Source organism: Arachis ipaensis, chromosome B09 (genome assembly GCF_000816755.2).
Source record: "Arachis ipaensis cultivar K30076 chromosome B09, Araip1.1, whole genome shotgun sequence".
Classification (NCBI taxonomy): Eukaryota; Viridiplantae; Streptophyta; class Magnoliopsida; order Fabales; family Fabaceae; genus Arachis; species Arachis ipaensis.
The window spans coordinates 144,192,486-144,204,913 of record NC_029793.2 but is presented as its reverse complement, the minus strand read 5'-3'; the positions used below and the strand labels follow the sequence as shown (position 1 = coordinate 144,204,913).

General features: G+C 31.8%; 1 protein-coding gene across 1 annotated transcript; it reads left to right on the top strand.

Annotated features, from left to right (window-relative positions):
- On the top strand, positions 978 to 5,419 carry LOC107618709 (tetratricopeptide repeat protein 5). Its single transcript, XM_016320841.2, has 13 exons — positions 978 to 1,289; positions 1,383 to 1,492; positions 1,593 to 1,703; positions 1,974 to 2,031; positions 2,497 to 2,586; positions 2,733 to 2,827; positions 3,025 to 3,078; positions 3,331 to 3,468; positions 3,698 to 3,755; positions 3,881 to 3,995; positions 4,202 to 4,271; positions 4,742 to 4,813; positions 4,907 to 5,419. The coding sequence occupies exons 1-13, from the start codon at positions 1,094 to 1,096 to the stop codon at positions 5,021 to 5,023; spliced, it is 1,284 nt and encodes a 427-aa protein (XP_016176327.1). The 5' UTR covers positions 978 to 1,093; the 3' UTR covers positions 5,024 to 5,419.

Below are 12,428 nucleotides of genomic sequence, written 5' to 3'. Positions count from 1 at the left end.
TCAATTGCAATAATTTGGGGTGAAATTTTTTTTTTTTGTGCATGTATTTTTATTGTTCTTCTAGATGGCGACAGGGGAGAAGGGAGGCTCGCCGAGAGTCAATCACCACGATTGATATAAGCTGGGGTTTGACAGAGAATGCAAAGGTTGAGCACCGCGACCTGTCAGCGATAAAGGTGGTTACGAAGATGGATGCAGCAGTTGTGAGCAAGATAGAGGTGAAGACGACAGAGGTAGCATCCGGCTTTAGCGTGCTGTCCGGCGTTAGCGATACTGGTAGTTCCGATGAAGATAAGGGGCCATGGAGAAGGCCGCCGCCATGGTGGGCTACTGGGGTTGGCTCCCCTCTCTACTTTCTTTCTATTTTATGGGTGTTGGTGACAATGGTGCAAGGTGGCAGTAGTCGTATGGTGGTGGTGGTCGACTACTCTCTGCAAAATGTTTGGCAACTTTTTGTGTGGCGTTTTTAAACGAGGCCAATGGTTGAGAGTTGAGACGATGCACAAATATTTAGCATTAAAAATTTATTTTCTCTGGTTCTTGAATTTTAACTCATTGATGTTGTGTTGTTAAAATGTGAATGAATCCATTAAAATGTGTGTTAAATATTTTAAAGTTAGATCTACTTACTCTCTGCCCTGTTCTTGAAGTTTTTTAATCGTTTCATTTTAAAAAGGTTAATATTATTTTATGTTTATTTTTTTTCTTTTAAAAAGAATATGTACATCAACATAATTTTATACAGTAATTATCTCAAAGTATAATTAACCTATTATAATGAGTTTCAAAAAATTTATAAAAGTGATCATTATCTGCTCACTCTGTCATTGTCGGACAAAAATTATAGCTTTTAGATGGACACATGTCTTTATAAAGAGAGATCTACGTCAATTCTACACATGAGGAACTTAAACAAATTCTACACCATAGAATTCACCATATATATATATATATATATGGATATTTTTTTTTTTGGATAAATTGCGTTTGGGATGTAGCTAGTGGGGACCACAGGTTCCTTTTGCATCTTTGCGTTATGTATGATGTTGGTCGCAAAATTCGGATGAGCGAGTGAGTGAGTTGACTCAGAGAAATGAGCAGCAGCAAGAAGATGAACCCTCCAGACGGAGAAGAAGAAGAAGAAGAACCACTATCGAAAGCTGCAAGAGCTGCTGAAGATCTTTACCACCTCCGAGACACTTATTTTCCACTTGACCCTAACGACAGAACCTCCAAGCTCCACCACCATTCCGATCTCGCCCTCTCCCTCCTCGATTCCATTCCCCCAGGTCCTTCCTCTTTACCCTCTTCTAATACTAGTAACAATTATTATTATTCAGTTGATTCATTTCAATTAATTTCTTGCAATTTTTTTTTTCCAGAACAAAGAAAATCGTCTCTGCAGCGTGCAACATTTGAGTATCTTAGAGGCAAGATATTGGATGTGTTCCCTGACTATAGGAAAGAAGCTGAGGATCATCTCTCTAAAGCTGTAAGTACAGATGCACTATTGTTAGGGATTCATTCATTATAGTGATGTGAATGTGAATGTTTGTGTGGTTGATTCAACAATTGAATCTTCGTTGGACCAGGTTAAGTTAAACCCGTCTCTTGCAGATGCTTGGCTATGTTTAGGTAACTGCATTTGGAAGAAAGGGGATTTATCTGCTGCAAAGAACTGCCTTAGTCTTGCATTAAACAAGGTGATTTACTACTTGCTTTACACGAGTCATGCTGCAGTAAACTAATACTTTTGAAACTTGCCATTAGTTGTAGAGCCAAGGGTCATTTTGGTTCTTATAACAATGGAATTTTTTTTATGAACTGGGAACTTTGAATTTGAATATGCTGTTTTTCCAAGAATAAACCTCTACCTGGAGGCTGTGACCTTTCTTTACTCAGTTTCAGTTTCTCTCTGAATTGGAAGATATTATGTTTAGTGAGATGATGATAGATGCTGGTTGTTTAAGCAGGGTCCTGACAAAAATATTCTTTGTCAATTATCAATGCTTAAAAGAAAAATGTCTCAAGGTAAGGGATTTCTTTGTACTTTCTTATTGCTTGAGGTTGCCTATTGTTTTATAGTTGTCTCTGATTTCTGTAGTCATTTTAACTTGGTTTGAGTGTTTGACATACCTGAAGGAGCCTCGCTTTTACACTCTTGCTCTTTCTGTTTAATACCAATTGCTCAGATGGGTGGTGTTCAAGAGTGCCTAATTTTAGTGCGTGCATTATATGTAGTAGCGATAAAATCATTACAGAAATGTACTTGATGTCCTTTTTGGAATTTAGAAGTGAACTACAGTCCACGGGGTGAGGGATGATAGCGGAAAAGTGGTATAGAACTGCAGTTATGGTAGTCAGGAAGATAGAATTGTTTCAAATAAGCATAGCATGACAACTGCTTGTTTCTTTTGTTTTTCTTTTCTTTATTCTTGAGAATACCAAAATGTTCCTAATAGTGGAGGTGCATTACTGTGCTTGCTATGAACCCAGGTGCGGAGAATCAAGCTGAACTTGTTGAGGAAAGCATTCAACATGCCAAGCAAGCAATCACTTTGGATGTCAAGGATGGGAACTCTTGGTGTATGTTTTTAAATAAATTACTACTGCAATATATTCAACAAATAGATATTGCTTTGCTATTCAATAATACTTTGTATATGGTCAACTTCAATTATGATGATTGTTTTTTATCTGTTAGTGATTAGCCCTTCCATTGATTTTGGCAGATAATCTTGGAAATGCATGCCTTACAAGCTTTTTTGTCACTGGAGCTTGGGATCATAGCAAACTTTTACATTCCTTAAAAGCATATCAAAATGCCGTGAGTATGAAGAGGAAGGATTTATAATTTAGCTTTAATAATGTGCATGTGAAAGAATTATATTTTTATTTTTGTTACTTTTGTTTTATTATATACACATCTCTTTTTATCTTAAAAAAAAAAGTTATACACATCTCTACATGGAGGCTAATTTTTGTATCTGGTGGAAGACCTAACGTTTAGTTAATATGTACCAGGAGAAAGATGAAAGAATGAAGTCCAATCCAGATTTATATTTTAACAGTGCTACCGTAAGTTGCATCTTCATCCTATAATTGTTTCTCTTAATGCTCAAGTCTCCATTTAATATGAGGTTGGAGTGCAAATTTAAGCCTTTTTTTACCCTGTATTTTTTTATGTATATGTCTCAGTCTATTAGTTCCCAACTTCCCTGAAACTAGAGAACACAGCAATGTTCCATTCTCAAAAATCATAATGGGTCATGCTAATATTTATTACACATAAATATAAATTTGCCTGCTAGTCTAAATAGTTTGTTACAGGTTAACAGATATCTAGAGAACTACGATAGGGCTCTTAGCGGATTTGAGGCTGCTGCTCTAAAGGATCCAGGACTCAATGCTTCAGAGGAAGTTCAGAAGATTGTCAATTTACTTGACAAGGTGGACAATCTTTTGAGGGTAATGATATTGTCCTGTGGCTCTGTATTTGTAACTTAAACCTACTAATTAGTTGAAGGATTTTTCTTAGCTTAGTGTTTGACCATAGAGGATACTTTTCATTTCTGATGTTGATATTTCAATTAATATAAAGTCAATCTTGACCCCAAATTGACTTGTAATAAAACATCATTTGATAAAAGCAGCAGTTGATTTATATGATAATTTTAATTATAGTTATTATGGACAGGGAAATTTACGAGCTAAGAGAGTGGCTTCTTTGGCATCATCATTGGCTGCTGTTAATTGTGAGAGCCTTTCTTACCTATACCTCAATACATAACTCACTGAAAATTTCGTTGAGCATTTGCCTTTAAAGTTTTGTTATGTTTACTAATAACTGACTAGATTTGTGTCTACCTTCTGCTGCAAGTGAACTCATCACAGAAGAGAGTTACCATAGACCTCATGTCAGAGGGTCTAAATAGAAACGTAGCAGTAGATGGGAAGGTGCTTTTCTTTCTTAGGAGTGAGTGTGTTGCTCCCCTGTAAGTCCTCTGTTACTGAAAAGTATTTTTCACTGCAATCACTCCCTTGCTATGGTGACTCATTATATTAATAATAACTTCCATTTGTGTTACTAGAAAATGTTACTGGTTTTACTGTCTTTTGTTGTGCATTAATTTATCGTAAAGCATTGTTGCAATGTATAAGAAGATTTGGCTGAGATAATCCTAATCATGCCATTTTGCAGATACTATTTGCTTTGTGATTCGAATCAAATTTGCTTTGTTCTCACAGTTTATGGTTTACGGAACGATGTGGTAAGGACTGCTGCCAAAGTTTTATGTCATCCTCTTCTCTTATTGTCTCTAATCATTTTCCTCAAACGCTAAATTTCATTTTTCTTTCCTTGATAAAAGTCAAGCTGACAAACCAATTGCATGGTTCCATATTTTCCATCTGGAGTACTATTTCTTCTTGTAATTTATAGAAAATAAATAGAAAAATATGGACCTTCACGCAATTAAATATGGCCATAAAATCGTCATGTATATTGATTATTGACAACTATACACAGTTAGACACATTAAGGATAAAAGTAGTGCTGAATAAGAGTTTTGGTCTTGCTGATCTTCTTGGTATAGTACATAAATGTGTACTTTGCTCATCTTTTTTCTCCATTCAAAACGTGCACGCATGTTTGCTGGATAAATTTTGGTCAAGTCAGTTATTTTCCTCATTCTTATTGCAATTGAACAACTATTATGGAGTTAATTGATATGTTATCCAGATTAAAGAAGGAGATCAGCTGACACTGCTTGACCCTTTCTTCCGTGATGTGGACGTGTCCTGGAAGGAAAAGGTAACTTTTCAATTTTTGGTTTTCATATCTTGATTTGATGCAATGATAATTTCTGATAGTTTTCCTTGTATTCTCATGCTTGTCTAAACATAGCATTACCAGTTCAAATCTATACGCCTGGATTTCTATGAACAAATGCTTGTAAATGGAAAAGCTCTGACTCCTCAACATGCTGTCCGTACATCAATATATGCGCAACATAAACCCTGAACTGAATAGACCAGCGCTGCATAGAGATGATGACGTTTGAATTGCTTCTGCTGCTTTGGCGGGTTTTGGATTTTGTATTCATTTAGTAAATAGATTAGTGGATACATGTATACAGGTGAATTCTTACCCAAGTCATGGGTTGATTTGAAAATAGAAAAAGGTTACTCTGAGAGGAACAAGATAGTTTTGCATTAAATAGGTCATCGAGTTTTGTATTTGTTGAATGTGCCAGTTTTAAGATTCTCTTATATTTTTGGTGCTTCAAGACTCAAGAGGTCATTGATTATCTTGTTTACATGTAAAAAATAATATAATCTTGCAGATGCTTTGTTTTGTATTCCTGGTTTTGTAAAATAGAGGGGGGAAATGGATAAAAGTTCATTGAAAAGCACCTAATAACGATGTTGATGGTTAAAATTGAACTCAATACTATCATTCATTCATTTGACTCCCCGTGACAATTATAAATGATAAATAATTGCTATGCATTGCACCGTCTACAGAAATTGGACGAATTGTCATGTTATTTTATAGACATGCGCATGATTTATTAACTTCGTCTTCGCAAATATATCATGCCACTTCTTTCAATATTCATTAAATCTAAATAGTATTCATAAGTTTTTTTTGGCACTAAACATCATCTCCAAAATGCATATAAACATATGTGACATGCATGCAGTATGCTATTATTGGACAGACAAACTAAGTTTACTCAAAGTAAAGTGTTGGTTTCTTTTCATTTCTCTTCCTATACTTTTCTTTTGAACTTTTTGCTTCATTGTTTCATAAACTTATCTAGAGCTTGCAGATATAGCTTGATGGAGAAAGAATCTGTTGAGGTTAGTGGTCGTATAGATTATTAATTCATTTACAAAGTTTCTGATGCCTAGCTTTTTGTCAAGGCAGGGAAAAGTCAAGAAGAAAAAGTGGACTCTTTGAATTTGCCCACCCGTCAAGGAGCTGAAGAAAATTCTAGAGAGCAATGGTTGAGCAAATGGAAGGACTGATTCAGAGCCACTTGGGAGTTGGAATAATTGATGAGCTGTATGATCGTTTCACTAAGCAGTGAAGTAGTTTCCTGATGTAATGGATATGCAAAAGCAAAAGATAGTAGCACTCTTTGTTCTTCTTAAGCGCAAGCTGCTTGATCAAATAGGACATGGACTTCTCAAACTTGTGTCATATGAATTTTTTACCTTCTGAATCAACCTTCATTCGTATATAATATTGCATGTATTTTACCAATTCATACAGTTTATGTTTAATAATATTATTAACCCTACAGGTCAAAGATTAATCCATCGAGAATTTGAACTCCATTTATAGGTTTGCTGTTGGCCAATGAGTCCACTATCTTGTTTTTTCTTTAAGGCCTAAAACAAAAACTATCCAAATCCATAAATCCAACTACCCAATTCAAAATAAATAATCCTATCCATAAATACAATCACTCCCATTATATTTTTAGAATAAATTTTGGTTCTAATGTTTAAAATAAATTTTGTTTTAGTCCATAATATTTTAATTATTATATTTTTATCTAAAAATATTTAAAATAGCATCAATGTTATTCTACTATCAAATCCCTCACTAACACTAAACAAAATTGATGTACTGTTAATGCACGCTATTCAAGATTTATAGCACCGCCACGGCGCCACCGACACTGGCGCCGTGGCACCCGTGACGTGGCAAGATTCATGCATCGGACTCAATTGGAGTTTCAGATTTGATACCAAGTAATTATGAGAGATACAGACAACACATACAAAAAGCCTTATTGATGGTAATAATTACTAACTATTCACACATCTAATATTAATATTCAGGGACCTTATAGTGTACAGATGTGGGTGTACAGATTTTTGTCTTTTTGTGGCTGAAAAGCGTGTCACTAAAAGTGTTACTTAAAGAGAAAGTGTTACCCTTAATCGTTAACTTGGCTCTGATACCAATTTTAACATTTGACTTTTCAATTTTAACATTCGACTTTTCTTTCTTTTTCGAAATTGATTTCTCAAATAAGATTATAATTTGTATAGATTCAATTTGTGGTGCAAAATTATAATCTAAAGTATTGACCATTATTTTTCTTGTGTGATTATTTATTATTAGTCCTTGATTTATAATTCTGATTTTTTCAATCTTGTTTTAGTTTATAATATTCTTTTTTGCATGGATTATTGTATATAAAATCTTTTATCTGTTTGTCTTTTTCTTTAATATAATTTTTCAAATCCTCAAAAACTTCTTTTATTTCTACACTTTCTGTTGTTTCTAAATATCTTTTTAATTTTTCAACTTCATACTCCATTTTTTCTTTCAATAGTTTTAATTCTTTTAAGTCATAATATGGTTTTCCAGGCATTTATAAATTTTTTAAGTTTCTTTCCAACTTGTTTATGTTTATTCTTATTTCTATCCTTTTTATTATAAGGTCATTAATTTCGATCTGAATATTATTTAATTCTCTTTTATGTTCCTTTATTTTACTTTTTAATTTTGCTTCCTCCTTGCTCTCCTAGCATGTGAGTACTCTTTGCCTCCTGCTTTCTATTTTCTGATAATTCTACAATTGCCTAAGCAACCTATTTATAATGGTTGGGTCTGATGGACAATTCCCATCCTTACCCTTCTTATGACGTCATTGCTTACGTCATTGTTTATTATCTTGCACCAGATACATTGTTGGTGCTCTATGACCTAAGTGCTTACGTCACTATGCAATAATGTTGAGAGATGCTTCAGATGTGCTGTCTTCCTCTTTCATTATGTGACCTTCAGATGCGTTGTCTTCTTCCTTTATCATGTGGGTTGATTCCGTTTTATTATTGCTTTCTTCAGATAACTCTGAGACGCATAGCTGGCACTTGTGGTCTTTTCTGTCTTTTATCAAATAGCAGAGATTCCTCTTTATCCCTTCAGGGAGCTTTTCTAAGAGTCCAGATAAGTTGTAGAATGCTGATTCAAAACATAATATTTTTTATCTTGGGTGGATTTTTTAATGATTTCAGCAATTGTTTTATTTTCTGGAATATTTTCTTCACCTGATTTATCCACCACGCTTAGCTGACTGAGCTCTGATGGTTTTGGTTGTTGTGTTGATTTCATTGCTTCGATGGCCTTCTTGAGGGATTGGATCTGTGTCCTTATTTGCTGACAATGCTTGCATTTTTCGAGTTCTTGTTCATATTTCTGAATTTCTTGATCTAATGCGTTGTAGACGAACTCCATTCTCTTGTTAATGTATCTGCAATAACATTTTTGTCACCCTTAATATATTCAATTTTTATTGGATATTGTAACAAAAATAATTGCCATCTTACCAATCGTCCATGATTATAATCAACTTTTAAATTATATCGTATGAAACCTGTTAGGTAGCTTGAATCTGTCCTTAATGTAAATTCTCTGGGTAATAAATCAATTTTTCATTTCTTAAGAGATTTAATTGCTGCTAGAGTTTCCTTTTCATGAGTGGTATATCTCTGTTCTGTTGGAGTAAAAGTCCCTGAAATATACCTGCAAAGTAATTCCTTTGGGGAATTTTTAGAATCTAGTGATTCTTTTCTTTGCTCCAAACTTTTTATAGCTTTCTTAGCTTTTAGACATCCTGACCAGGTTATGTCTGAAGCATCTGTTTCTACTATTAAGTAGTCATTTTCTTCTGGAATATAAAGTTCTGGAAGTTTTTCACATAATTCTTTAATCTTTTGAATTTGCATACTATCTTTTTCATCCCATTTCCATTCTTTTTTAGTACTTATTTTTGGAAATAAGCTTTTAGTGTATTCTGTTATATTCTTTAAGAATCCTTGATCAGAAATATAATTTATACACCCTAAAAATCTTTGTAATTGTTTTCTATCTTCTATTTTATTAGGAAATAAATTTACCTTTTCTAGGACATTTGGCTGAAGTTTTAGCTTTCCCTGAGTGGATAGAATTAATCCAAGAAACTCTATTTCTTGTTTTGCTATTCTTGCTTTCTTTTTGCTAAGAACTAATCCTTTTTCTTTACATCTTTCTAAAACTATTAATAATTTTTGAAGATGATCTTCTCTATCCTGTTTTGTAAAAATTAGTATATCATCAATGTACACTAAAACAAATTCATTTAACTCTTTTAGATTTTCTTCCATAAATCTTTGATAAATACCTGGAGCTTGTTTTAATCCAAATGGCAATACATTCCATTCATAGAGTAACACACTTGTTGATTCTTTTGTTGGACAAGTAAAAGCAGTTAATTTTTTTGTTTCTTCGTCTAAACGAAGTTGCCAATATCCTGATTTTGCATCAAGAGATGAAAACCAAGTTGCACCTTTGATTTTTTCTAAAATAGAATCTTTTCTTGGAAGTTTATGAGCATCACCAATAGTTGCTTCATTCATCTTCTTATAGTTAATAACCATTCTTCGTTTTCCCCTTTTAATTTCATTATTGTTTTCGACATAAAAGGCTGGAGCCGCATGAGGACTTTTACTTAATCTTATAATTCCTTTTTCCAAAAGATCTCTACATTCTAATGAAAACTCTTCTCTATCTCTTGCGGAATAAGGGATTTTATTTGGAACATTTATCTCTTTTGTAGGATCTTTTAATTTAATACTTACTAATTCGTTATTTGTATTTTTAATATCTAAAGGATTTTCAGCACAAATTTCATCTAAAAGTTCTTCTATCTTTATTTCAAGATTATTTTTTGGGATATTTATCTGAAAGTATAAATTTAAATAACATGTTTCTAATATAGAAAATATCTTAAATTTTAAGATTTTATCTATAGTAGTAGTTGGTATTTTTATACGTTTTGATTTTTGATTTATTGAAGAATCGTGTGGAGCTTTTAAAACTATATATGTTAATTCTTGAATGAATGGATGATATAACTTTAAAAAATTATTTCCTATGATAAAATCCATTCCAGAATCTAACATATATATAGATGGAACAATGAACCTATAATTTTGAATAAAAATTTCAACCATCTCTGCTTTTTGGTCAATTTTATGTATTGATTTGTCAGCTATTCTAACTCTTAATGGTTTCTTTAATTTTTTCCAATCAAGTTTTATATTCGAACTAGCAAAGCATTGTGTTGCTCCAGAATCTATGAAAGCATTTATAAACTTTTCTGTTATTTTTATAGTAATAAATGTGGCATTATTACTCAGTCTCTGAGTCTGTTTCCGAGACATATTCAAAAATATAGTCTAAGTTATCATCAGATTCCTCTAATGGTTCCATGAAACAGGACTTAGCAATTTCTATTTGTTTAGTAAGATCTTTTTTATCCTTCTTTTTCGGGCACTCATTTGCATAGTGACCTTCTTCTTGGCAATACCAACACTTACAATTTTCTTTTTTATTTGGGCAATAGTTACTTTTTTGTCTTTTGTTTTTATTGTTATCTCTCCTTCTAAAATACCTCTTTTTTCTCCAGTTTGGATAGTATTTTCTTTTTCTAAATTGATATTTTCTTTTTCTTTGAAAATTTTTATTAAGACCATATTTTTGAGGTATCTCTTCATTATCCTGACAGCAAATTCTAATTATATTTGCAAATCTTTTTTGAGTTGCTTCTTGCATACACCGTTCTTTTATTTCCTCTCTTATTGCAGATGTTGCCCCACCAAAATTATTTCCAATTGTTCCTCTATTTATTTCTCTTATAAATCTTCCCATTATAAACTCATTAGCAGGATATGGCAATTTTGTTATATACATACTAAGATAATGATTTTTATCTTCTTCTTTTAATTTGTAATAATGTATTCTATATTCACATATATAAGACTCCACATTACATAAATCATATATCTGAATATTAGCTAAATGGTTTTTTGCTTCTTGATATTCTTTATTATAGACTTCTTGTTTATGATATATAATATTTTTTCCAAAAAATTCTTTATATAGAATCATCATTATATATAATATCTTATCATAAGCTGTTGTTTTTGTTGCTATTTATGGATACTAAAATTTCTTCAAGCATGTCTACTATAGAATTTAATTGTGGGTTAAAGGTATGATAGAGATGTGGTGAATCATTTCCATGATAACATTTTTTAGAAATTCCGTGTGAAGAATAAGTTTTTTCAGGTTTTTGAAGTCCTTCAATAAAACTTATAGTAAAATAAAGATTTTGAGAGAAATCATTTTGTATTGATTTTAAGAATTCGGTGTCATTACAGTTAACATTAGTTAAAATCATTAATTTTTGATCTATTAATTTTGATAACTTAATTATTTCTTCTCTTAAGTCTTCTAATTTACTTTTTTCCATTAGGTGACGCTTTTCTTTGTGAAGAGTTACGGTTTTAGGTGAAAAGTGTGGCTTTAGAATGTGTGGTTAAGATTTTGCCACATAGACAAATCTTTAAAATTGCATCTGTACCTTAAAAATGTCCTAATATTCATATAAAATATGTATTTGGATTTTTTTTTAATTAGAAGAGTAATTAATTGTTGTTAACAAAAACACTAATATTAAAATAATAACGTTTACCATAAAAAAAATATACTGCAGGCATCACGAAATTGTACCAATAATAAGTGTTTTGAAATCAGTTATGGTAAAACTTTTAACCTTTTAAAAAAATTAATACAGCACAAAACATTGAAAATTTTACAGTTTGATAAATACTTCGATAAAAATTTTATAACTATCGTTATATAAAGATATTTTTTATAATAATTAAACGGTACNTTCAATTGTTTTTCGATATTTTCTCTTTAACAAAATAGTAACGCATTCAATAATGCATTCAATAATACATTAATTTAAAGTTCATTATTTATATTAAAAGTCATTGTTTATCTTAAAAAACCGTAATACTTAACATTTTATAATTTCCGCAGCCGGCTGCTGTTGACAATGAAATTACTTGCTAGCATGTCTGACTTCCAGTAACGTCCATGGCTCTTATAAAGCATATACATGCATGCAGTAGTTTCACATTAATTAAAATTAATGTGTTGATAAACGTTCTTTTTCCTAACCAATAATGTTCGGATTTGAACATTAAGACATTGAAAAGTTGACCTGTTAGTATGATCTTTAATATTTGACCGTCCGTTGAATTGAAAAACGAGGTAGTAAGTATTTTACAAATGATATTTTATGATGAGAAATTCATGGCAAACCATCAAACTAGCCTAGCGGTTATTGAACGTGGTTGAAATTGCAATGTATGTTTTTACATTTTAATATGAATTTTCATTCATTAATTCCTTAAACTCCTAAAAAAATGCAATCATGTTTTAATATGTTTATTATCCAACTCATTTTTAATATATTTTAACCTATATTTTATACATATAATTAATTTGATAGCTATTTTTTTAATAATATTCATAACATGATTGTATAAATAATAAGTAAATTATATGTGCG

Bases quoted from the DNA above. Each gene is read 5' to 3' on its own strand.
- LOC107618709 (XM_016320841.2), top strand. From the start codon at position 1,094: ATGAGCAGCAGCAAGAAGATGAACCCTCCAGACGGAGAAGAAGAAGAA. The intron at 3,756-3,880 runs GTGAGAGCCTTT...TTCTGCTGCAAG, and splicing joins ATCATTGGCTGCTGTTAATT to TGAACTCATCACAGAAGAGA. The intron at 4,272-4,741 runs GTAAGGACTGCT...TATGTTATCCAG, and splicing joins ATGGTTTACGGAACGATGTG to ATTAAAGAAGGAGATCAGCT.